Raw genomic sequence first — 24,905 nt, 5'->3', positions numbered from 1 at the left:
TATATAAACTTAAAGTGATATTCTGTTACTTTTATGAAGTTAATAAAAGTGTTGTTTGTGAAATCAAGTGAATATAATGCTATTGAAAAATAAACTTGTTTTCTTCTCACACCTACCTAACATAAAGAATAAAGTTTTTCATCTATACATTTTATTTCATTAATAATGGTTGGATCATCATGACCTGTCAATATGATCATGAAATTCCTCCCATTTGGCCACCCTCTAGAGAACATGGAAAGAATAGTAATGCGAGATATTTGCTACAACAAAAATTTCGTTAAGTAATCCTTTTCAATAGCAAAAATTTCGTTAAGCAAAAATAGACTTGTACTTGATTGATTGAGAAATCAATAAAAATTTTAATTCACTAACTTTTTCTTGAGTTTTTGAAATAATCTCACCTTATAAGAACTAGCATTATGATAATAACTTGTAGCACTAGATACTCTCCAAGCTCCTCTAAAACTTTATCAAGATTCCAAAAATAACTCTAAATCATTTATCTAATTTAATGCTTCAACATACTTGAAAAAAAATAATACATTTCAAATTTACATTTCAGGGCATTCCCCAATTTCTTTTCAATATAGTTGTTCGGGATATAGGTTTGATTACAGCATTACCTTACAGGAGATCAAACCTTGCCCCTTTGCTTTTAATGTTTATTACTTTTGTTTATATAATAGTGGAGCACTTAGGATGGCCAAAGAACTCTGTTGCAACAATTGCTTCCACAATTTGGTATGTTGAGTTTTTTTTTTATTCCCTCTAGTTTTTTACTGATCAACGTTTTTTATAATAATTACAGGACAATGAGCTCGAGATATTCAGGGAAGTCAGGGCAAATGATGTGTCGATGTGGGCTACCGTCATTGTTTTTCACATCACGACAGACACATAGTTACGGGCGAAAATTCTACAGGTGCCCGCGGTGGGGACAAGGACTGGACAACTGTAAATTCTTCAGGCTGGCCGTCAGTGGAACTATTTCTACGTGCTCACAATTGGACACAACTGCTAAGAGTTCAATAGTACCACAACGGTAGAACGCAGAGAACGCACATGTGGTTCGAGTTCTTCCGTTTCTACGATCTCTGGAGTGTCAGATGCAGGTGGTATGGGTCGTGATATGTTGCTAAATTATACATTATAAAGTTAACATTATCATATTTTTACTTATCATTTTAACATGTTATTTTTTTATAGGCTCTTATTATAATTTGTCGTAGTATGTGCAGGTGCGTTTGACTTTTGTATATGTAACATATTCGTTTGATGTGATCGGATATGTTTTAGTTATATAAATATAAATCAACTTTTTGGTATTTTCTTGTCTTAACAGTGATCTTTAATTTTGTTGAGAAAAGAACAAATTCTGCTGCACAAATTATTCATTTAATTAAAAAAAATTTCAAATAAGTTGTTTACAAAATGCACTAATCAAACAACTAAACTATTTATTCAGAACATGGGCAGAATGGTCAATTTTTCAGAATCAGTTGTTTACTAAACTGTTTATTCAGAACATGGGCAGAATGATCAATTTTTCAGAATCAGTTGTTTTCCATAAGCGCCAACCAAACAGCCAGACAGCTTATCCGGATCAGCTGCTCATCAGCAGATTATCAGAATAAGTTGTTTATCAGCAGAAGTTGGATAAGATACAGCTGCCCAAAACAGACCCTTAATTTTCCCTGTTGTAGATCATGTAGTTTGGTCTCAATTTCAAATAAATCTGAGAATTTTTCAGTGTCAAAGTAGGTCTCACGTGTAGCCTCCCACATCCCCATGGTTGCTCTATAGAACAGAAAGTTTTTTCGAATTTCCATGATCATAAAATTTATTAACCATGACATAATCAAGTGGTTCAGGTTCGGTATTTAAAACCTGTCATTTTTGGAGCCGAAAATCTCACCTGTAAGAGGCACATCTTTCTCTCTCCTACAAATGTATCTGGTCATGCAGTTTATGATTAATGACTAGTCGGGATGAGTTGTCTGGTACCATAAGTACCGAAGATATAGTCTCAAAAATAGAAGAGACTTTTGAGGAAGAAGATTATGAGGCCATGTTGTGTTTGACCATGCTAAGGTTGTGATGCTTGAATCGAGAAGACTTGCTCCTTGGAAGAAAGCGAGATGAGGAACCTTAGTTTGACAGTTTGGTTGGACGAGCGAACAAGAACTAGGAGGTGTGTAACTGTTGATTTTCACAAGTTCGACAAGCTGAATTGATCGCAGGAGTCAAATCATCCTTTGTTTTGGCGAATAGAAGAGAGCTATTAGAATGAAGCTTCCTAGTCGGGCAAAAGAGATGAATGACTGAACGAGTCGTTCTGCTCTAGCGGAAGGGTTGAGCGACCGAAGGAGCATTGGTGAACAACTGAACAGATCGTTTGGATCAAGCGAAAGGGTCAAACGCTGGACGGAGCACTTTGACCCTTGTTGTGGTTGTATGCTGACTATCTCGTGTGTATTTGGGAAAATGAGACAACACAATCTCACGCATACGAGAGGAGACAACGTAGTGTGATCTCGTGCGTACAAGAGATGACAAGTGCATCGAAGACAACATCAGAGAAATTTTATGGTGTTGACGATGGTGATGAGAATATTGATGGTAATACGATGACGTCTCAACACACTTTGACCTCAACGATTTCAGAGGACGATAGAGATGGAGCACTGATCTCAAATGTGAACGAAAAAGATTTCTCAGGGCTCTGATACCATGTGAAAATTCTAAGAAAGATCTCCATTTCATGCTTCATAATAAATTATAACCTACTATAAGAAATAGAGCGGCCAGCATACCAGTCCACAAATTAGGAAACCGAAATTCATTTAAATTAAGAATCAAATACAATTCGGAAACACAAAAAAATAAGAATTATTTAAAAAAAGAAACAAATAAATCTTAAAAGATATCCTGAGTAAGAAAATAATATATTTCCTAATATGGTATATAGGTCGGTTACTTCCAACACATTCTTCACTATCAACTTCACATAAGAGGCTACAATGCGTACTAATATGCATCCACCTATCTCATCTCCTACGACAATCCTTCTAACCTAAGCCTTCTTGAAAAGATATTGTCCTTGGTGGTAAAATCTTCATAATGACCACTACCTAATCGCTCATTCACCTAAAGTTCCTCCTCCACTTGCCAAACTCATCCGTGATATTCCATCTCATCAATCTTTTGGAATATTTTTCCCCTACTCACTCATCAATCAGAAGTTAGACTAGATTGTTCATCTTCACACTATGTAAATCGATGGTGTGTTGTGAAGTGAAACCATTAAGGTTGAGAAAGAAATTGCAGATGCTGAATTTAACAATTAAAGCATTAGGGAAAAAAAAGCCATCCAACTTGGGTTTTGACATCTCCACCAGTAACAAACAACTTATTAGCCAAGTTGAGTCAGACTAGCTATATGCATGAAAACCTCTCGAGTTTCTACATCTCTTTCCATAGTTTTAATAATGTGTTTGAGGACTTATGATAAGAATCTTAGAATGATATTGTGGTGATGAGGTTCTTTCTCTTCATCTCTTTCTGTGCAAGATGAATCTTTATCCATCACTATTACTTGAGATGGATTTCTCGTTTATCTTTTTCCTTCCGGATGAAAGTCACTAGTTCTACAATATGGTTAAATGCCCCCAATTTTTCCTCTAACAACATTAATGTTGTTTGTGGTTAAGTTCTTTGTACCCAAGAAAATGAGAAGTATCAAAATGACCCCGTTATTTTTTGGACGGTATTCATTTTAGTCCCAGAGTATATAAAAGTGTCAATTTAGTTCCATACTATTTTAAAAGGGAGACCAAAATAGTTCTTCATGGGGACTAAATTTATACTTTTATAGACTTTGAAACTAAAATGACCCCATGTAAACTATTTTGGCACTTTATTCATTTTTTTTCTACAAAGAACTTTACTACAAACAATATTAATGTTGTTTCAAAAAAATACAAGTACTTTACCATATTGTAGAACTAGTGACATTCATCTTGAAGGCACTTTACTCAAAAAAGAAAAATGGTTTAAGTCTGATATTTGGTCATAAATTTATTGTGCTTATATTTATGTGTATTTTAAGTTAATTATTAATGCGTTAAATGCCAGTCATACTTAGTTGCTAATTATACTTGTTCAGGGGTGATTTTATTATTTTCTTAATAAGGCCAATTTCTATAAAAGGAGCATTATGTCTTCTAATAAAGTAATAAAAGCTTAAGATGAATTATAACCATATTTCCCTTCTCGAACCATCATCCACCAGGACTAAATACTGTCACATCTGCCTCAACTAAAGATTGAAACAATGATAAGGAACTCTTCACATACTATGTGCTTGATTTCAGGTATGTGCACACCCTACCAACTCCATGACACGGACACCACCATCATCGCCTTCCAGTCAAGATGTTGAACTATATAAATCATCGTCTACCTTAACCATAGAACTGTTCCTACCCCACAAAAGAAGAACAAAACTCGATTAACTACAAAAAAACATTCAAAATCCAAAAAGAGTTTTTCAACAGTCATTTTCTTGGCTTGCTCTTGCCAAAATAATATCATCAGGTCCGAATGTCAAGTATCTCATCTTAAAATATTTACAAATCCCCTACCCTTTAATTCACTTTTCAAGTCCAGGTCACCTCTCATTGAAAAAATTCCTTATCGCGAGCCATTTAAAGCCCACCTTCCAAATGCAACCTTTTAGTAAATCCCTCACTTCTGCCATGACATCATATTTCTGCTGCAATCAAAATACAAATATCTATGGTAACTATGATGATTCGCAAAAAAAATAACACCATTAAATTATAGTTATTGTCAAAATCCATAAGTTTTGTGATGCCTGGAATCCCCCGAGTTGTGAGACAGAATGCACTTGATATGATAAGCAGACCGCTGTCAGCTAAGCTCAACTCAGTGTTATCAAAGCGCAAAGCGCATTGCAATGCAAAAGACTTTACTTTTGCTCAAAAAGCAAAACGCAAAACGCAAAGCGAAACGACACTTTTATCAACCAAAATGTTAATAGCTTATACAAAATTATTAATATATAAATAAATTCATTAACAATTATAAAATATAGAATATGACATAAAATAGAAAAGAATGTGGGATAAAATAAAAAAGAATGCTTATTTCTCTTGAAAATTAAAAACTTGAAGTAAAATATTTTGGTATTAATAAAAATTTAAAATCTCACTAAAACCTAGCCTATTTTAGTTCTCCCTTATTACCTAAGAAAAAATTAACATAACTATTTACGGTTTACCTGCAGGCTACTTTGATCGAAAGGTCGATTCGACAAAGCAGTTCAACTTGTTGGGTTCGTTCGTTTTCTGGTTTCAAAGGCTGGAAGGCTCTCCCCCTCTTGAAGTCAAACAGGGAAGATCATATGGCATCTAGCTCTTCTTGAATCTTGCGGTCAAAGTTTGCTCCTCTCGAACCCTAGGCTGAAGTAGAAGAGCTCCCTAGTGCTCCACAAATACTAGACCACAAAATCAAACACCCTTTTATTTTCTCTTGCTACCAAACCAAACTAAGAGCTTAGCATCAGTGCTTCGAAGCACATACTTCGCTTGTAGTACCGGATAAAAGCGAAGCTAAGCGAGCATCACGTGTTTTGCTTCACTTTGCTTGTGAAACACGCTTTTAAAAATACTTGTAGATAACAAATATTTCTGCAGCCTACGTAATTATTCCAATAAAAAATTAGTATAATATATATAAAAAAAGGAGAAACTACTTCAAACAATTATCTCTTCGATTAACAATATCTTTCAATCATTTACACAGCCAATTGAAGCACTACAACAACGGACACAACAAACATCATAACTAAACACAACAGCAGCAGAGTTCTTCAAGTTCTTGAACCTTCGACGTTCTGATGCTTCGTTTCGTTATATTCTTCAAGCATATTGATGAGATTCCCTTCCGGCGCGCTAACGGATGGCAATATAGCTCGCCTTGGCGTCGACCGAACAGGAGGACTCTTCTCAAATACAATTGCTTCAGGCGCAGCTGCATCCTTCTTTCACTACAGGCAACTCCATCCCCATCCTCGCGCTCACTGATGTCATTCTTTCTTACCATATTCTTCCATCATTTAGTATGGATGGCTCGGGCATGGGACATCGCACAGGATGATCATGGTTGAGAGGCTCTATTGGGTGCTCCACCGGTTTAAACTCTACAGCAACCTCAAATCCATGGGTTGTAGAAACAGGAATTGGAATAGCAACCTCCAACTCCTGTGGCCTCTCTCTAACATCAGCTGCGCTCTGAGTCCTCCGATGTCGGCCCCTCGAAGAGAAGCAAGAGAAGATTCCAACCATATCCTCTTTATCTTCTTCTTATTCCCCTTCTTCCTGCACTCTCAAAACCGAAACCAAAATCGAACCATCGCGCATGTATTAACCCACGAACAAAAGGGTAGGTGACCAGAAGACCACTCCACCGGCCAGACAAAGGGCTGTTGAACAGATTGATCGATCGCCTAAAACATGAAGAAGGTGATAGTAAGGGAATAGAACGAATCAACTAATGGTTGCTCGCTTCGGAACTCGTTAGTCCAGAGCTCCAAATAGATGAGACGGCGAGGAAAGGAGACTGGAGTCTGAAAGTCGAAAGAGAAAACTGATCCGTTGGGCTAGAACTGGTGCTCCTAGTAAATGACATAGATTTGGCCATGTGGGTCAACATTCGTGGTGTGGACGGCAGCAAAGCATAGAACAGGGATGACAGGGAGGCCTTTTAAAAATACTTAGTCAACTTAAAATTATCTTCTTAGAAAAATATTTTTAAATCAATAAGATTCCCTTGGATGATAATATATAGTTGCTGAAAAGAATTATTTGGTTAGGTTGAGTTGACTATCATCATCATTTATCTAACCATCTTCTCTAAGCTGACAATGATGAATCTTACTCTGAAACTAAAATTGCTACTATTATATGCTAAATATTTCGCATCTAATAATTGATTTTAATCAAAAGTTCTTTTTTATCACTAGGAGAAATAATTGATAAAATAGGGTTGCACCTATAGAAAACTTGAAAATGCGAAATCTCTTTGTTGTGTTATTTGAAACTAATTTGCCTACTAGAGGTTTGACTAAAAAAAAATTAAGGGAGTTGGGCGCGAATTTTTTAGCCCAAAATAATAAACTCTTAGTTAAAATGAAGACATAAAAGAAAGATAGAGACATTAATTTAAGAAATTATTAAATGAGAACCATAAAAAAAAATTTAGAAGAATTTAATGAACAACATATTGAAATACATATTGATTAATTCAAAAATAAAGTATAAGTAACACAAGTGTTTGCTTAAGCGCGGGAGGCCTAGGCGCACCTGGAGTGAACCGGTGGAGGCTTCTGAGGAGTCGACCGACACTCCAAGCCAGGGAATTGCCGCCCAATTAAAGTGGACCCACTCCTAGTTATCTAGGGAATATATATTTTGATTTTGGATTGTTTAGATTTCAACTTTTTTATGTGTTTGTTTTGGGACAGTCATTGGCATCTCCCTTTCACCTCTAGGGTTGTATCGAAGAATTTTGAGTGGTGCACTGATTGTATCTCGTTCCCGAGATGAATTTTATCCTTCTGACACCCTCCCCAACCCTTTCCCGCACCAGTTTCCTTCTGCTCACCTCTCCTCCTTGCTGTTACCCCCCAGAAAAACCGCCCAGCTGCTGTTTTTCCTTATCCCGACTGCCCGCCAGCCCCAACCTAGCTGACCAGCCATTCCCCTCCTTCCTCCTTGCTGCCGTCCCCCAGAACTGCCCCTTAAGCTACTCTCACACTGCTGCCGACCCCCAGAAAATCTGCAGACCTGCTGTTTTTCTTTTCCTCTTGCTGCCGCCACATTTCAAACTCCTAGCTGGAATCGCCAACACTCCTGATGCGACCCTAGCTCTAAGTTTTGCTTTGTGTTGGTTGCAATTTTGGATTTCTACCTTGGGTGGTTGTAATTTCCTATTTGTATTCAACAATAATATTTGTTTTCTCTTGGTACCTGGTTAAACCTAGGTATCAATAAGGAGCTCTAAAAAAATACATATAGGTAAAGATATATTTATTGAGATTCGGTAAATCATAGAGGATGTTATAATAATCTAGTTAACAAATGTTTTCATGAAATTTTAAAAACTGAGAGAATGTTAAATATTGAAAAAGTAGTTTGATACCAATATTTGAAGAGGTGATCTTCAAAATTGTGTCAATTATAGAGGAATCAAACTTATGAGAAACAACAAAGCTTTATAAGAGATTAATGGAACATAGACTTAAAAAATATATCAATTTCAAAGAACCAAAACAGTTCATACCAAGAAGATTCATATGAAAGAGTTAAGAAAATTAAAGGATAAGTATAATAAACATACCAATGTTTTTTAAGTGAGATTAATCTTGAGAAGGCATATGACTGAACACCAAGTTAATTGATTTGGTACTTTGAGACAAAAAAGTGTCAGATATGACATTATTAAAGAGATTTATGAAGCAAAAATGATAAGCATTACGGGTAGTTATATAGTGACTCAAGAGTTTCCAATTACAATAGAATATCATTAAACTTCGACTTGAGTTTACATCTTTGATATTGGCTATGGAAATGCTCACAAGAGATATAAAAGCAAGGTGCCTTAACATATGATATGAAACATCCATTATGATATATTCTAATAAGTGAAACATCCACTATGAAATATTAGCACTGTGGCAAAAATATTTAGAAAAGGGAGCCTTAGTAGTAACAAAGCGTAAAATAAGTATATGATAAATAATTTTAGTAGCTATGATATTAATAATTATTATCCAATATTATTAGAAAATAATTGTAAATATCTTGAATATAAAATACAAAAGAATGGAAAACATAGATGACGACATAACTCAAAAGTTAAGGTTATATAGTTAGAATGGAGAAGTGACTTTATAGTTTTATGTGAAATGAAATAGCAATTAGTCAGAATGTTAGATTGTAAAATAGTCAATAATATCTACATTGAGTGTGACAAAAATAAGCATATTTGATAAAACTAAACAAGATGAATTATATAAAAAGAAAGGTTAGAGTGATATTTGAAGATAAGACAAATAAAAATAGATTGGAATAGTTTGAAATGTACACTAAGAAGTAGAAAGTGTGTCATTTGGCGGAGTTGATAAAATTAGCATTAGGGATTAGCAAAGAAAATGGATTAACTTAAAATAACCACACATAAGTTGTTTAAAACGGTTTGCAAAAAATAGTCTTAAACACCTTGAGCTCAAAAACACTTATCAATAACGAATGAAAAAAAAAAGAGAATTCATAATGCCAATGACAAATAGTTGAGATAAAGCTAATGATGACAATCCTAATGATTTTAACAGTTTGGGGGTTTCATAGCATGCTTGAAAGTATCTATTCTGATAGAATCGGACCAATGGATGAAAAGTCTAATCCTAAATGGATGAACTGCAGTACAAAATGGGTTTAAATATAAAACAAAATTTTGACGTAGCCTGAAAGAAATAGTAAAATGTGCATGACATTATGGTAGCTGTTGGCCATCCTGGAAGAAGGGAGCTCGCAATAAGCTAGAGGCTCTACTAGTCTAAATAGAAATTAACAATTAGATCTAAACCTAACTTGTGCTGAAGAGAAGTTAAACACTTTTCTATGAGACAGACAAACTCTCTTAACTAGAAAAAGACAAAATTTAGTTTGCACCATGATAATATGTACAACGCAACAAAAGAAAAACAAACAGGGACAATAATGCTACCATCTATTGTACTTCCTACAGCAACATTAGTTGAACCAATCCAATATAAGCCACATTCTGAATTGAATGATTTGGTACTCATAGAAACTGAAAGTTCAGAAGCCATTGATATACATGACTGCTCAGCATTGTTCGTCAATTTCTTCCGAGTTCTAACTTCAACTTGAGGAGAAAAATCACCCCTCTGAGCGCGGTACACTCTGTCTTTTTCGACAAGCTCGGAAACCTTTTGGTTGCAAATAGTAGGCCCTGAATCAATGAAATCATATGCATGTTTCCAAAATAAAGTAGGATGTAAACCTCGCGCCCAACTCTCTTCATCATCTCCAGCTCCAGGAATGTAATGCCAACTAAATTCTGAGGTGCTTCTTTGCTGGATTGTTCCATGAAATGCTGAAGCTGAAACCAGGATGATAGGTGTGAAATCCCATGAATCATATTCAGGTACTTCGTTCAACCAGATAACAGTCTTCTGAGAGATCCACAATGGACGCAATGGCTTTTTGATTGTTGATGCAAGCGAACCTATATCGGCACCACAAGCTTCCAACTGTCTCGTCCATTCCTCAACATGATCCTCTATAGCAGCTCTCTCGGTATCAGAAACCCATAGTGGAAGATGCAAGGAGCAATCCCAATAAGGTGAGATGTGCCTTTCCACAATCTCATTAGATGAGAGACTCAAATCCTGCAGCCAATGAAAGTTCAGGTATAGAAATGTACTTTAATCTTTAAGCATCTTAAAGGAAAACATAAAAATAATGATATAATTAAAGTTCAAATAGTAATGCAAGGGACATAATTAAATAATAATTTTTCAAAAACCAACAACACGAATCTCTACTATATAATTATATATTTACAGGTGTTAAAATTAAAGAGTTGGAGCCTAAAGATTAAGCGATAATGTAACACATAAGATTGAGGTGAGCAATTATATTTCTGCTTGTACAAAATACATTTCTCTTAAGCATAAAAATATTTATTAAATTAAATAAAATCATATTTGAATTGTTCAAATCATTGCTGGCATTACAAAGAATAAAAAAAAAAACTATCCAAATTTCAAATTCAGTATAATCATCTAAATAGTGTAACATATTTTTAACAACGTCCATATATTGCATTCACACTGAAAAGATTAATGTATATTTCAATAAATTAAAAAAAAGGTAAATGAAAATCAAATAGATTAATGTATAAGTTAATCACATGAGTCACCAAATTATGGAACTAGTTGGAGATGCTATTATACTTTTCCATGAAAATAAAATAAGAAAAGACTTACAGAAAAAAAAAAAAAAATCAATGAAAATGCATGCATCTTCATTGATATAGAAATTTGATGGTACTTTTGAGACTGACTTCCTAAATGAAATATATTAAAATTATTAAAAATATATTCTAATTAAAAATTGCAAATATTTGAAAGACTAATAAAAGTGAAATTTTAATTAATAAACATTATTTTTTACAGCATTTAAGTTGAAACATTTGCATAAAAGTTCAATATACAATATAATTATAATTATTGATTAAATAATAGTATAATTTAACTTGCTGTTTCACTGCTTATTTTAAGCAATACTCCATTGAATTAAAATGGAAAACAAGAGAATATATTTATAAAAGAAGGGAAACAAACGTTATTATTTCTATATTTTGCTTTTTTTTTTTACTAGTATTGTTACAAACTACATATTTTTATTTGTTTGAATGATAAATATGAACCCATGTGGTTTATTGCCTATTTACTATTTGGATGATTGTTGCTTGTGAGTTCATGTGAATGTTAGACTGATATGATGCTACCGCCAGGTTGTTCGTTCTCGCATTAATATTTCAAATTCCCAAGCCGGGCAACACAAATCAATCTATCAAGAAAGCAAAGTTTGTATTATATCATAGAACTCATTATATGATGAATACAAGTAAATAGACTTAGCCACATATCTTATTAGGGGAATTGAAATGCTAGTGAAAGCCATCTAACAATTATACTACTAAATATTGAAGTTCCAAAGCAAAGCTTCAATCCATCATCAAGCATTATACAAGGCAGGCAAATAAGTCTTAAAAAATACATAGCCCACTAAAAGATTCTATAAGCCTAATAGCTTAGCATATGACATTCTAGTTGATTGACTAATATCTAGTTGGTGCAAGCAAATGCATCTCTTCTTTTAAAAAAAAATTCTCCTCAAGACAAGCTTAAGCTCACCCTTGAAGATGTCTGTCACGATCCGGCTGAGGCGTAGAATTAATCAAGGTGGGAACAGACGGTCAAATGGTGGAATTAAATTTTCTATTATTCAAAGTTTTTCACTAACAGTTTAATATTCAAATATTCATTCAATTTTTTTATTATAATCTCCTCTCCTTATAAAATTTATTCATTGAAATTCATGAACTTCGCAAGCTAAAAAATGCAGATTAAACATGATCTACCCAAAAAATCTTCAAGAATGTATTATTCTTGTGGACTGATAAGCATATATGAGAAAACCAAAAATCTGAGATAATATAACTCAACTAAACAATCCCAATATGTCTGAAACATGACAACTAGAACAACACTCAAATGAGAAAATATAACACTCATAAAACTCTTCTAGCATTTGTATTAGTAGTAACATGTTCTATAGGTTCCTATTGAGTTAAGGAATAGGCTCTTAGTCGAATTTTCTGTCATCCTCTGCTGACCACTTCTAAAAAAGATCTCTCCAGAATCAATTCTTGAGATAGCATATGGTGTGGATCTCTAAGCACAATTAGGATAATTTCTCATCTAATGTTCAAACTATTTGCATAAATAATATACATTCAAACCAAATAGACATTCACCACGATGTTGTTTCCCAAACTTCATACAAGACTAAATAGTGTTATTGTCAGCATGACTAATAACTCCACTAGCAAATGACTTTATTTTCTTCATATTGGACTCTACATAATGAATTTTTGGTGTTGCTTCTTCAAAGTTCTTCCCCTTATGTGAATCCATATGCATCTGAGTTTGTTAAAAATCAATTTCCACCTGCCTAGCCCTCTCCACTAGCACATAATAGTCTTCAATCCCAAGTGGAACTAGTGGTTGGCTGATTGAATCCTTTAGCCAAAACAAAAACCTGACATTTCTCAGTATTTGGAACCAACTAGGGTGCATATCTTGAGAGCATATTAAACTCATTCTCGTACTGCATTGTCAAATGATCACTCTGTACCAACAGGATAAACTTGTCCTGTATTTGTTTCCTGGCTGATAGTGTAATGAACTAATCTCTGAATGTTCTCATGAACTCTTCTATTATACTAACTAGGTTGACCACTAAACTTCTCCTATAATTGTCCTTGCCACCATCTCATAGTTTCCCCCTCAAAGACAAAAGTTGTTAGTGTAACTCACCACTCTAGTGAATGGCATACCATCTATGATTTTCTCTACCCTCATTAGACAGTTTTTTACTTCTACTAGCTCTCCTGCTCCTGAAAATAACGTAGTCTTATACCCTGAAAGAACTTCAAATATTTATCCATCATTGTTCCTAAATTGCTACTAACGTGAGACTGAGAATGCTTAAACAGTTGAGTGACAGCTTTCATCATATCAAAAACTGTGCTCCTCCATTGCTACTAGCTTGAAACTGAGAATTCTTAATCACCTGAGTGACAATATTCATCATATCAGAAAACGCATCAGTGCTAACTATAACATTCTAAGACATATCAACTTCTACCACATCATCGCTTCTTCCTTCAAATTTTCCATATTTTTGAAATAACAACAAAATAATTTAATTAAACTCAATTAAAATTTTAATTCATCTTATTTATAACTTAATTCAATCATCCTAATAGCTTTTTCATTAACATTCTTGTTGTTTAGTCTAAACCTTGCTCTGATACTTTTTTTGTCATGGCCAGACCCGAAGCTTAGAATTAACCAAGATGGGAATGAATGGTCGAACAGTGGGAATTAAATTTTTTATTATTTTAATTTTATCACTAATAGTTTAATATTCAAATTTTGATTTATTTTTTGTTTAATTAACATTTAAAGTTCTATAATAAACTTTAATTAACAAATAAATCTTTTACCTTTCAAGTTGCTAACCTTGCCTTCTGGACATAAAATCTCTTCTAGCATTCATTTTATTTAAAATCTTCAATCTGAAAAAAATATTAAAACAACATAATGAGTAAACTAAGATAACCCGAAAGCAATCACAGTTTTAAACTACATTACCCAAAAAAAAAAAAAAATATTCATGTTGGTCTCTACTAATATATTCTAGAAAATCATATAATAATTTATAGCATACCTACTTAATGTTTGCTCATTGAAGAAATCTAGAACTTCCACATGCATTCTCTTTTACATTACTTTTCAAGGTATAATCGCTTAAGCTTTATATGCTTCATATTCTTAACTTTTAAATCAATCTTAAGAGCACCGTCAATAAAACCTAACAAATCCATGATTGATACTTTCATCGGCACAGCGGTTAGTAGAATATATTTACTATAAATACCTACTTACTCCTAACAAATATTATCACGCCGACACAGTGTTTTGTGATCTAATTTTACAATTTTCTGAGATAGTAGGATGCCTGCTCAATCCTCACTACAATAGTTAGTGATCTAAGTTTCACTATTGTCTGAGATGTAGTAGGAAAAAAATTTACGTGGGTATATTGGTGTCCCATGTTTGTACCATAAGAGGGTAAACTTCTCTTATTAGCATTCAAATACAAGAATTCATATATATACACTAATTCATATTTCATAACATACATTCTTTCTTACGATACACTTTATCTCTATCTAATGATTAATAAATATAATCTTACTAAATCTGTGTGTCATGAAATAAACTAATATAAAAACCTATATTGAAATCTACATATCATGTAGTCATATAACATCTTCTTAGGAAAACTATAATACAATTGTTTATATATAATTGCTAAAATACATGATTTATAATGCAATTGTTTATAGATAATTGCCAAACAATATAAAGAGTCAATTCTAATTTAAATCTCGATAATATATAACATAAAGTGCAAAAAAACTGAAATCAAAATACAATTAGAAATAAAAAAATATTACTATAATTTAGAAACATACCTCAAGTCTTATTTGTTGATCTAACAGACTTCTTATCTCTGAATCTCCTCAGTCCTAGTTCCTCTTAAAATTTAATATAATCTAATACTAATATTTTAATAACAGTATATTTAAATTAAATAAAGTTAACATTAACTTCAGTTAACTTATACCTTTAATTTTCCCCTCAATTTAATACATAAAAAGTAAATCATAATATTATATCAATACTTTACTTTTTCTTCAATTTCTAACATTAATTCATAAAAAAATACTTAATATGTTTAATTTATTAATTCAAACATAAAATTGAACTCTTGCCTCATCCATCATTTTTGTCCAAACTTTTTTATTTCTATTCCACTATTACTTCCATTTATACTCCTTGTTTAATTAGCAAAGAAAAATTACATTAACACGTAACTATAATTACAAATTTAATACATATAAAAGAAATCTATGTGAACAAACCCTAACCTTCTATTAGATATGCCTTGGTTTGGCCCTTACCTTTCTCAAACACAGGCTCAGATTCTTCTCCAACACGCAAAGCTGCACACACGACTCTCCTCCTTGCTCTTCTCCTCCGAACAAGGTCGTACAAAGCTTCTTCACCTTTTGCTTCCCCTTCTTCCTCGGCTAGGGCACGTGCTTCCCTCACACGTAGAGTCGTTAGACAGGATTCTTCTTCCTCTTCTTCTTTTGCTCGAAGCGGTAACCTCTCAAATTGATTCTCCTCCACGCCGAAGCTTATTCCCTCTCCATCATCTATCGCACACAAAATATGATGTATGTAAGCTTTTGGCTTCAGCTCCTATTCTGGTTAGCACTTTTTCCTACGCACTGCTCCTAGTTTCTCCTACTTCGAAATAGTCGAAGCTGCTTCATCGCCTTATGCTACTAGCCATTGTCTCCTCCCTCATCTTCATCTCTTGCAGACAAGTCTTCTTCTTCCTTCTTCTCGTTATTTTTGTTCTTCTCCCTTGCATCGTTTGCGTCTCTCGTGCTCGCTCACAATTTCTCTCGTTATTTTTGTTCTTCTCCCTCGCATCGTTTGCGTCTCTCGTGCTCGCTCACAATTTCTTCCTCGTGGTTCGAAAGAAATACCCAACTTTTAAAGAGAAACTGCCGTGACTATTAATCGAACATTTGTCGTAGATTCAAAATTTCTTCTTTTATTTATTATATTATTATTATTATTTTAATTATTTTAATTTTCCATCATAAAAATTTCACACTTGAAATTTTCATATCATTGATTTGGTTAAGATTATATAATTTTATTACAAATTTCTTTACTTTCATTTTAGAGTCTTACGTTAATTATCTTATTCGCACTTTCAATAAGGTTCATGTAATTTAATCTAGATATTTTCTCTGATCCATTTTTTTCACGATCTGGCCCAGGGATTGTAATTAACCGAGACGGGAACAGACAGTTGGATGGTGAAATTAATTTTTTTATTATTTTTTTCTATCACTAACAGTTTAATATCCACAAGTTAATTGAAAGAGCCACCAAAGAAAGCAATTTAATTAACAAATAAAATTTTTACTTTTAGGTTACTGACCTCACCTTCTGTATATAATATCCCTTCTAATATTTATCTTATTCAAAAGCTTAAACCTGAAAAAAATATTAAAACAACATAATGAGCTATTAAAGGTAACCCATGAGCAATCACACTTATAAACTAAAATAACCGAAGGAAAAAAAAACAATATGTATGTTCGTCTCTACTAATATATTTTTAGAAATTTATATAATAATTTATAGAATACATACTTGATGTTTGCTCATGGAAAAAATATAGAATTTAAACATAAATTCTCTTTTACATTACTTTTCAAAATGCAATCTCATAATATAATTTGTATACTTCATATTCTTACTTTAACATCTGCCTTAGGAGCACCATTAAAGCTTAACACACCCCTGACTGGTATTCTCACATCGGTACAGCGATCAATAGAATATGTCGACTATTATCTGAGGTGGAAAGGTACCTACTCACCTCTGGCCGATATTATCCTATTGACATAGCGATTAATAATTTAATTTCACACTTGTTTAAGTTAGTAGGATGTCTACTCATCCCTGGTCGATACTCTCCCATCGACACAGTAGTTAGTGGTTTATGTTTCATTATTGTCTGAGATGATAGAAAAAACATTTATGCATGCGATTACATTGGTGTCCACTACCTGTACTATAAGAGGGATGAACTCCTTTGAGCATGCACATACAAGAATTTATATATATACACTACTTCATTCTTCATGACATACATTACTATCTCATAAAACAATTTACCTATATCTACTGTTGAATAAGTGCAATCTTATGAAATCTATAGGTTATGAAATAAGTTGATATATATACATATATTGAAATTTATATATCATATAGTCATATAACCTCTTCTGAGAAAAACTATAATACTTATACATAATTATCAATATGCATGTTTTATAATGCAATTGTTTATATATAATTGCCAATATGCATGTTTCATATAAAACAATAAGAAGAGTCAATTATAATCTAAGCCTTAATGATACATAAAATAAAGTGTGAAAAACTAACATCAAAATAAATTTAGAAATAAGAAATACTACAATAATTTAGAAACATAATCACTCATCCCGAGTCTTGTTTATTTATCTCACTGACTCCTTATCTAAAAATCTCTTTGGTCTTCGTTGTGGTTAAAATTTAATATGATTTAATATTAATATTTTAATAACACTATATTAAAATTAAATAGATGAAACGTTAACTTCAATTAACTTATACCTTTATTTTTATCCTCTAATTAATAATTATAAATGTAAATCATAATATTATCTCAATAATCTAATTTTCTTCATTTTCTAATATTAATTTATAAAACAATCGTAATATGTTTAACTTGTTAATTCAAACATAAATTTAAACCTTTACCTCCTCCATCATTGTCGTCCAAACTCTTTAATTTCTAGTCCACTATTACTTCCATTTCTACTCCTTGTTTAATTATAATTTCACATTTAATATATATAAAATACATCTACAAAAAAGAATCCTAACCTTCTATTAGATATGCTCGGCTCGGTCCTTATCTTTCTTACAAGCAAGCTAAGATTTTTCTCACGCATGCAAAGCTGCACACGAGACCCTCCTCCCTGCTCTTTCGTACGAAGCTTCTTATCCCCTTCTTCCTCGGTTAAGGCACAAGCTTCCTTCGCACGAAGAGTCGTTGACAGTTTTTTCTTCCTTCTTCTGCTCAAAGTCGTAGCCTCTTGATCAATTCTCCTACATGCCAAACCTTCTTCCCTCTCCTTCTAAAGCAATGCAGATGATGATACATGTAAGCCTTCGGCTTTGTTCCCTATTGCGTCACCATTTCTTCCTATGCATTGCTCACAGGCTTTCCCAATTGGAAACTGTCTAAGCTGCTTTGTCGCCTTCGCCTTCTTGACGACATCTCCTCCCTCGACTTCGTCCCTTACTGACAAGTCTTCCTCTTCATTCTACTTCTTCTCACTCGCCTTGCCGCGTCTCTCGTGCTCACTCCCAATTTCGTCCATGTGGTTCGAAAGAAACACCCAACTCTTAAAGAGAAATAGTCATGAATATTAATCAAACGCTTGTCGTTGATTCAAAATTTCTTCTTTTATTCATTTTATTTAATTTTATTATTATTATTATTTTCGGTTATTATAGTGTCTGCCTTACCCACTAGCAGCACCTTGCGGGCATCTCATTTATGCTTGAGTAACCAACATCGATGCTCACCCGGGTCATACTCTTTGAACCCCCATGGGCATGCACGCATTGCTACTCACTCGCTTATAGTGGCGCTCACGGTCCTTCAATGCATGTACTCATGCCACCATAGGTGCCTATGGAGACGCCCTTGCAGTTTGATCTGGCTCGCAACTTCATAATTTATATTCAACATCTTGTATTCAATATCATGATTTTTTGCTACCCATGGCACCAAAATATTCCTCAATATCCGTGCCATCTTTCTGTCAATTAATCCTAAGTTCTATTGGCATATCATGATTTTTTGCTACCCCTGGCACCAAAATATTCCTCAATATCCGTGTCATCTTTCTGTCAATTAATCCTAAGTTCTATTGGCAATTGTTTTGCTTGAGTACCTCTTATCGTTAAAGCATCTTAAATTGTTGTCTTTCTTGCAGGCAATGCACCTCAGTCTTTAGTTGAAGTTGTTCAGGGTAGATGGCTTGAGGATCTCAACAATCTTCATCCATTTAGAGGTTATTTGGGATCAATTTTTGCTTCTTATTTTTTTGTTTTAATAGGAAATAAACAAAGAAATAGTATTTGGCTATATAATTTCTATTGTATTTCCATTTTTTATTTTCTACTTGTGCAGTACTATCTATTTTATCTATTTTATTTCCATTTTTTATTTTCTTCTTGTACAGTACTATTTTTAAAATTCTAAAAACAGCAAAATGTGTTATCTATTGTATTAAAAACACGTGAACCAACTTCTCCACCCTACCCCATCTCCCTCGCGAGTCGTAATGCCCCCCTTCCCTTTGATGTTCATCACCGAAGCTCTCCTTCAATCGCGCTCACTGTCACCGTGCTCGACAACACTGTGCTCTCTTTCGGTCTTCGCTCGCCAATGCCGCACCCTTCTCCTTTGGCCTTCGCCTGCCCTGTCTCCTCTTTTCAGCTGAGGAATCAGGTTCGTTTTTTTTTTTTTGCTAGTTTTCGGTCACAACTTATGTAGCTAACTTCATAATGGATGAGAATAGTGGACATTATTCCATGTGAAGTGGTATCATAGTTGAGGCTTTAATTGAGATGGGGTAGGTTGTGTGATTTATGGCTCCCATGGATTATGTGGTTTTTATTATTATTGAGTAAAGTTCAAGAGCTAGTGATTCATATGCAGCACTGAATGTGTGGGTTCAAAGTGTATGATATTTGATGTTCTTTTAGAATTTTTGATTGAGGGTAGCAATGGCTCATGAGGAAAGCCCTCTTGGGGGGTAGAGTTTTCATAAGAAATAAGAATATTGGGTTTGCTCTTACTTCAGATTGTTATAAATATGAGTAGTGATTGTCTCTCACTTGAATGCTTAAACTTCTTAATTGGAAATATGTTTGACCATTTTTGCCCTAATTTTATCCCTCTTTGATTCAAATACCCTAATTTTTAATAGTATATGTTCAAGAATCAATCTTTTAGTTTTGACAACTTTGGGGATAAATACTAGTAGATTAAGAAACAAATGAATTTATCTTTTATCTGGGCTATATTAAACCACATGAATATGTACAACAAGTTTTAAGTATATTAAACTTTTCAATTCTCCTTTGCTACATATATTTAAGCACTTTTCATTTAAATAAATTTCATGAAAGAAGAGTTATAAAGGTCTCAAGTTGAATTATTCACAAGTTTGCTTCTATTTTATATTTGTTTAGGGTTTAGAGTTTGGATTGATTGCAATCATAGACTTTCATTTGTGAGGTGGTAAGCAGTGTAGTATCTCAAGGTTTGAATGCTTCAATTGTTGGTCTCGCTGTCAGATCTTCAGTGTTAGCTGAAAACATAACCCCTTGGTGTATTGAACTTGGTAAGTTTCACTCTTCCACTTATACCATATATGCTTTTCTAAACACACTAATTTCTTATACTTATATACATCACGAAAACAAAAATATATTTCCTTTTCTCATAATATGCTAAATAGGAAAAAACTTGTAAGACTAATGGATTTAATGCGCAATTGGATAAAAAAAACGCATTGCCATTCATAAGTATTTATCTATTGGGGCCGAGCATATACTTGATCATTGCATTGTAGGACAAGTTAATCAACTTTGATCCTTATTCACTTCAAGATATTTTTTCAAGTTTTTAACAAATAAATGATTTGGTCTATGGATTAATGATCTCATATTCTATGTCATGATATAATCAGAATCCTATAGGTAAAAATTGGGTAAACATGTTTAACATCTAGATGGGGATGTTATTAGTAGAATTCTAAGTTGGATGGTTGAAGATGTTATATACATATAAATTGACATTTCTTTGTCATTTTTCAAGTTGAATCATACATAACAGTGATGTAATTGAATTACTGGAGAGGCAGTATGATCAGATAGAAATGAACAATTCTTCATTCAGTAATGGAGATTGAAGTCATTATGGGAATAGACAAACAACAACTTTCAGTATTTTCCATGGACATGCATTATGCGGGGACTTGAATCATCTACAAAAAGTAAATACAAGCAAGAACAACTAAAAAATAAGTTCAATATGCTTAGAGCTCGTTGGAGAGAACTTTCTAGTTTATTAAAAGAGACTGAATTGGTTATAATGCAACCACAGGTCAAGTGATTGCATCTGAAGATGTATCGACCAAATTATATAAGTTATTTATTTCATATTATATTTAATCCAAATTTTATATTTTATTATTCACATATTTTTGTTAATCACAGTATTCATTTACCAATATATAGGACAATAAAAGTGTAAAAATATTTCAAAAAAAAGATGTCCAATGTACGAGTTTCTCTGTCATAGACACAACTGCAACGGGATATTTGTAACATCATTCCACCATAATCCCTATAGTCACTAAGGAAGAAAATGAGATCGTAGAAACTGAAACAAAATCTGTGGATGAGTAGTATATAAGAAAATTATTGGTTCAACGTGCAAAAAAAGCCAACAATTTCAGATATAATTGCCTCTACACTTCAAGTTTTAAGTGAGTCTTCAAAAAGAATGGTGGATATGACTGAAAAGAAATTATGTACCACAACTTGGTCTTCTAACGAGAGCTCTGAATTTTTTTCGGTTGAATGTAGCTTCTAAACTTAATAGAGGGCCTAGATGACATCAATTACTTGAAAGCTTTACATAAGTTCCAAGAGGATGCAATATAGATGAAGATGTTTCTTCAAAAGCCTGTAGAAGCAAAGACTGGATTATTAATCTAAAATGACTTGCTCATCACGATGAAACCTATGAACTCTCCTTATCTTATGTGTTTGTGTTTTAAATGTGTCATGTTTGCTTCTTTTCATTTTCGTTATTGTTGTCGAACATTTTAACAGCTTGGGTTATGATTATGATGCATGTTTATGAATTCAAAGCTTGTGATGAATGAGTTGGTGCATTGCTAATATTCATATGAATTGTTCTACAAGAGATCTACTTTTTTATTTTGGAAACGAAAAAGAGTATTGTGATTTTCTATTTCGAGATTTATTGTACGAAGTTTGTTTCTCAAAATTTTATTTTATTTGATCTACATTGTTTATCAATTCGTATTGTAGGTAAAAATTATATGGAACTAATATAAGATTTCAAAAGTGATGTTGAAGAAGAACTTGAGCTAGCAATCGCTCTTACTTGTGTTGATGATTATGATAAACATTATTGAGCAAAAGAACCATGTCAAACTTCTGCTATTCCATGTCACGAGTATGTAATTGAAATACTGCGAGGACATCTAGCTCACTACTTTGAAAATTATAGAATGGAACCTCAAGTGTTTATTAATTTATCTACCTTGTTGAAGCGTAAAAGTCTTATGAAGGATTCAAAATGGCTTGTTGTAGAGGAACAACTTGCAATTTTTCTGTTGATTTTATCGCATAATGAACGTCTTAGAGTGGTTGTTGAAAAATTTCAGCATTTATTGGAGATAATCTCACAACATTTCAGCGAGACTTTCAAAACAATTTGTCACTTGGGAATTAGGATTATTATTCCATTATCATTTGAGATGATTCCTCCTGAGATCCAGTATAATTCAAAGTATTATCTTTCTTTTAAGGTATATTAAATTTTAGAAAGTAAATGTATTTATTTATTTTAGTTATGATTATAGATTTATGTGATTCTTATGAATATGATTGTATAGGAGCGATTGATGGAAAACATGTTCCTGCAAATGTACCACAAAAAAATCAAAATCTGTATCGATAAAAGCATAAATAGCTAACCCAAAATGTTATGTATGTGTGTAGATTTAACATGATGTTTATGTAAGTAATGTTGGGTTGGGAGGGAATAACAAATGATGTGAGAATATTTCTAGAATGTATTTTAAATCCTCAATTAAAATTTATGATGCCACCTCAAGGTATGTCAATTTTATTCTTATCACATTATGTAGATATTAAATGATATTTATAGTAAAATATGTATATATATGTGTTTTTTGAAAATTGGAAAATATTATCTCGTTGATTCAGGATATGCTGATATTTTGAAATTCTTAACACCATACAGATCAACAATATATCATTTGCGTGATTACCAAGAGGGCGCTCAACCTCAAAAATAAGAAGAACTCTTTAATTATAGGCATTCTTGTTTAAGAAAAGTTATTTAGGGATATTTTGGAGTTCTAAAAGCAAGATTTTCAATCCCTAATAGAATGTCTCCCTATGGTTCACACACACAACGTTATATTGTTATTATTTGTTGCACGCTACATAATTTTATAAGATCACAATCAAGAGGAGATACATTACTTGCATACAATGCTTCTTTTTGAAAATAAAAAATATGTTCAATCCATTTCTATTATGTCCTATGTTGTTGAGGTGTGCCGCCTTCCAGACTTAACAAAAAGTCTTTGCAACGCAAGTGCTTCTTGTAAGGAAATAAAAGATAACTGCTTTTCAAGAAAACTGTATAAAAAACCCTACTTTGGAATGGAGTTTTGAAATTGCTCCATAAACTAGCTATGTGATAATAGCTTCTCCAACTCCTAAAGAAGCCCAATCAAAAAAGCCTTAAATCTGCCCAATGAGTTATCAGTAACGGAAAACAGGCAGAAATAAATATCAAATGCATGAACTGCAAGAAATCCCAATCCCAATAAATACTATACGACAATAATATGTAGTTTTATCCATGCAAAATCCCTAAACACAGAACGGGCACATCCACTATCAGCGATGAATTGGAAAAGAGCATCGGACACACGAAAACAAAGAAAAATCCCAATAAAAACCATTGACACGCCTTTTTTTTTTCTTTGAAAAAACATTGACACACCTGTTGATCATCTGCCTGAATCTGTCCTGACATTCTCCTAAACCACCGCTCTATTGCTCGATTCAACACACATGTCCATATCGGTATCGTCTTCGACATGCTGTCAGGGAAGCGCTTCCCTTTGCGTGTAGAATCCACTAAAATGCATCCACCTCTCTGCCCTATCCACAACAAAGAAGAACTCAAAAGAAGCCACCTGTTGGCTATATTCACCTAAACCCTATCCTCCATGCAACATAATTCAATAAAACCTAACCGAAATGGCGTCGGTGATGTACCAGCGAGAAGAGCTAGGTGAAGGTTAAGGCGCGATGTGCTGAAAGACCAGTTATTGGCGTGGCCGTCGGTGGACTTGAAGTAGCAAGTGGCCTCAAAGCGCGGAGAGTACCAGAGTCCACAACGGAGGTTAGCCACTAAGGGAAGATCCGGCCAAAGGCCAGCGATCTCAGCCACGAAGATAGAGTCCTCGTAGATTGAACGGAGGGCATTGTAAAGGGAATTCTGTTTCCTCTTTATGCACCTCGCTACACGGTAGATACTAGTGACCCTTTCCTCCTGCAAATCTGCCACGGCGGAAGCAGCCATTGTTCTGCTGACGACGGTGAAGCTGCCCTATTGACGAAACACTCGCGACCGGTGGTGGAAAAATATTACATCAGGACCGGTAACTATGCTATTTTGTAGAATTCAGATGTTATTGTCATTTTATTTGTATAGGGCTGTCAATCTGACCTGTTGTTCGCGAACAGCTCGTGTTAGCCTCGTTAATTAGCTCGTATTCGGCTCATTCGTTAAGCTGAACACGAACAATTTTTTAAGCTCGAATTGTAAACGAACCGAACACGAACATAAGTTTGTTCGCTTCGCTTGTGTTCAGCTCGAATTGGCTCGAAAATAAAGAACCGAACACGAATATAA

General features: G+C 33.6%; 1 protein-coding gene and 1 pseudogene across 3 annotated transcripts in view; both read right to left on the bottom strand.

Moving 5' to 3' along the window:
• The window catches only part of LOC110021159 (uncharacterized protein C3F10.06c), a 47,299-nt gene extending 22,686 nt beyond the window's left edge, over positions 1 to 24,613 (bottom strand). For 2 of the 3 annotated variants that reach the window (XM_020719540.1, XM_020719542.1), the window contains exons 1-3: positions 24,266 to 24,613; positions 23,988 to 24,148; positions 9,814 to 10,501 (exon numbers count right to left, since the gene is read on the bottom strand). In XM_020719540.1, the coding sequence (XP_020575199.1) occupies positions 9,814 to 10,501; positions 23,988 to 24,148; positions 24,266 to 24,572 (1,156 nt within the window). In that variant the 5' untranslated portion in view covers positions 24,573 to 24,613. The remainder of the gene's footprint in view (positions 1 to 9,813; positions 10,502 to 23,987; positions 24,149 to 24,265) is intronic. The other variant, XM_020719541.1, reaches the window with a different exon arrangement.
• LOC110021213 lies at positions 5,897 to 6,371 on the bottom strand (annotated as a pseudogene).
• Positions 24,614 to 24,905: the final 292 nt, after the last annotated feature.

Source organism: Phalaenopsis equestris, unplaced genomic scaffold (genome assembly GCF_001263595.1).
Source record: "Phalaenopsis equestris unplaced genomic scaffold, ASM126359v1 Scaffold000123, whole genome shotgun sequence".
Taxonomy (NCBI): domain Eukaryota; kingdom Viridiplantae; phylum Streptophyta; class Magnoliopsida; order Asparagales; family Orchidaceae; genus Phalaenopsis; species Phalaenopsis equestris.
Note: the sequence above shows the minus strand (reverse complement) of the source record. Positions and strands in the feature narration are given on the sequence as shown.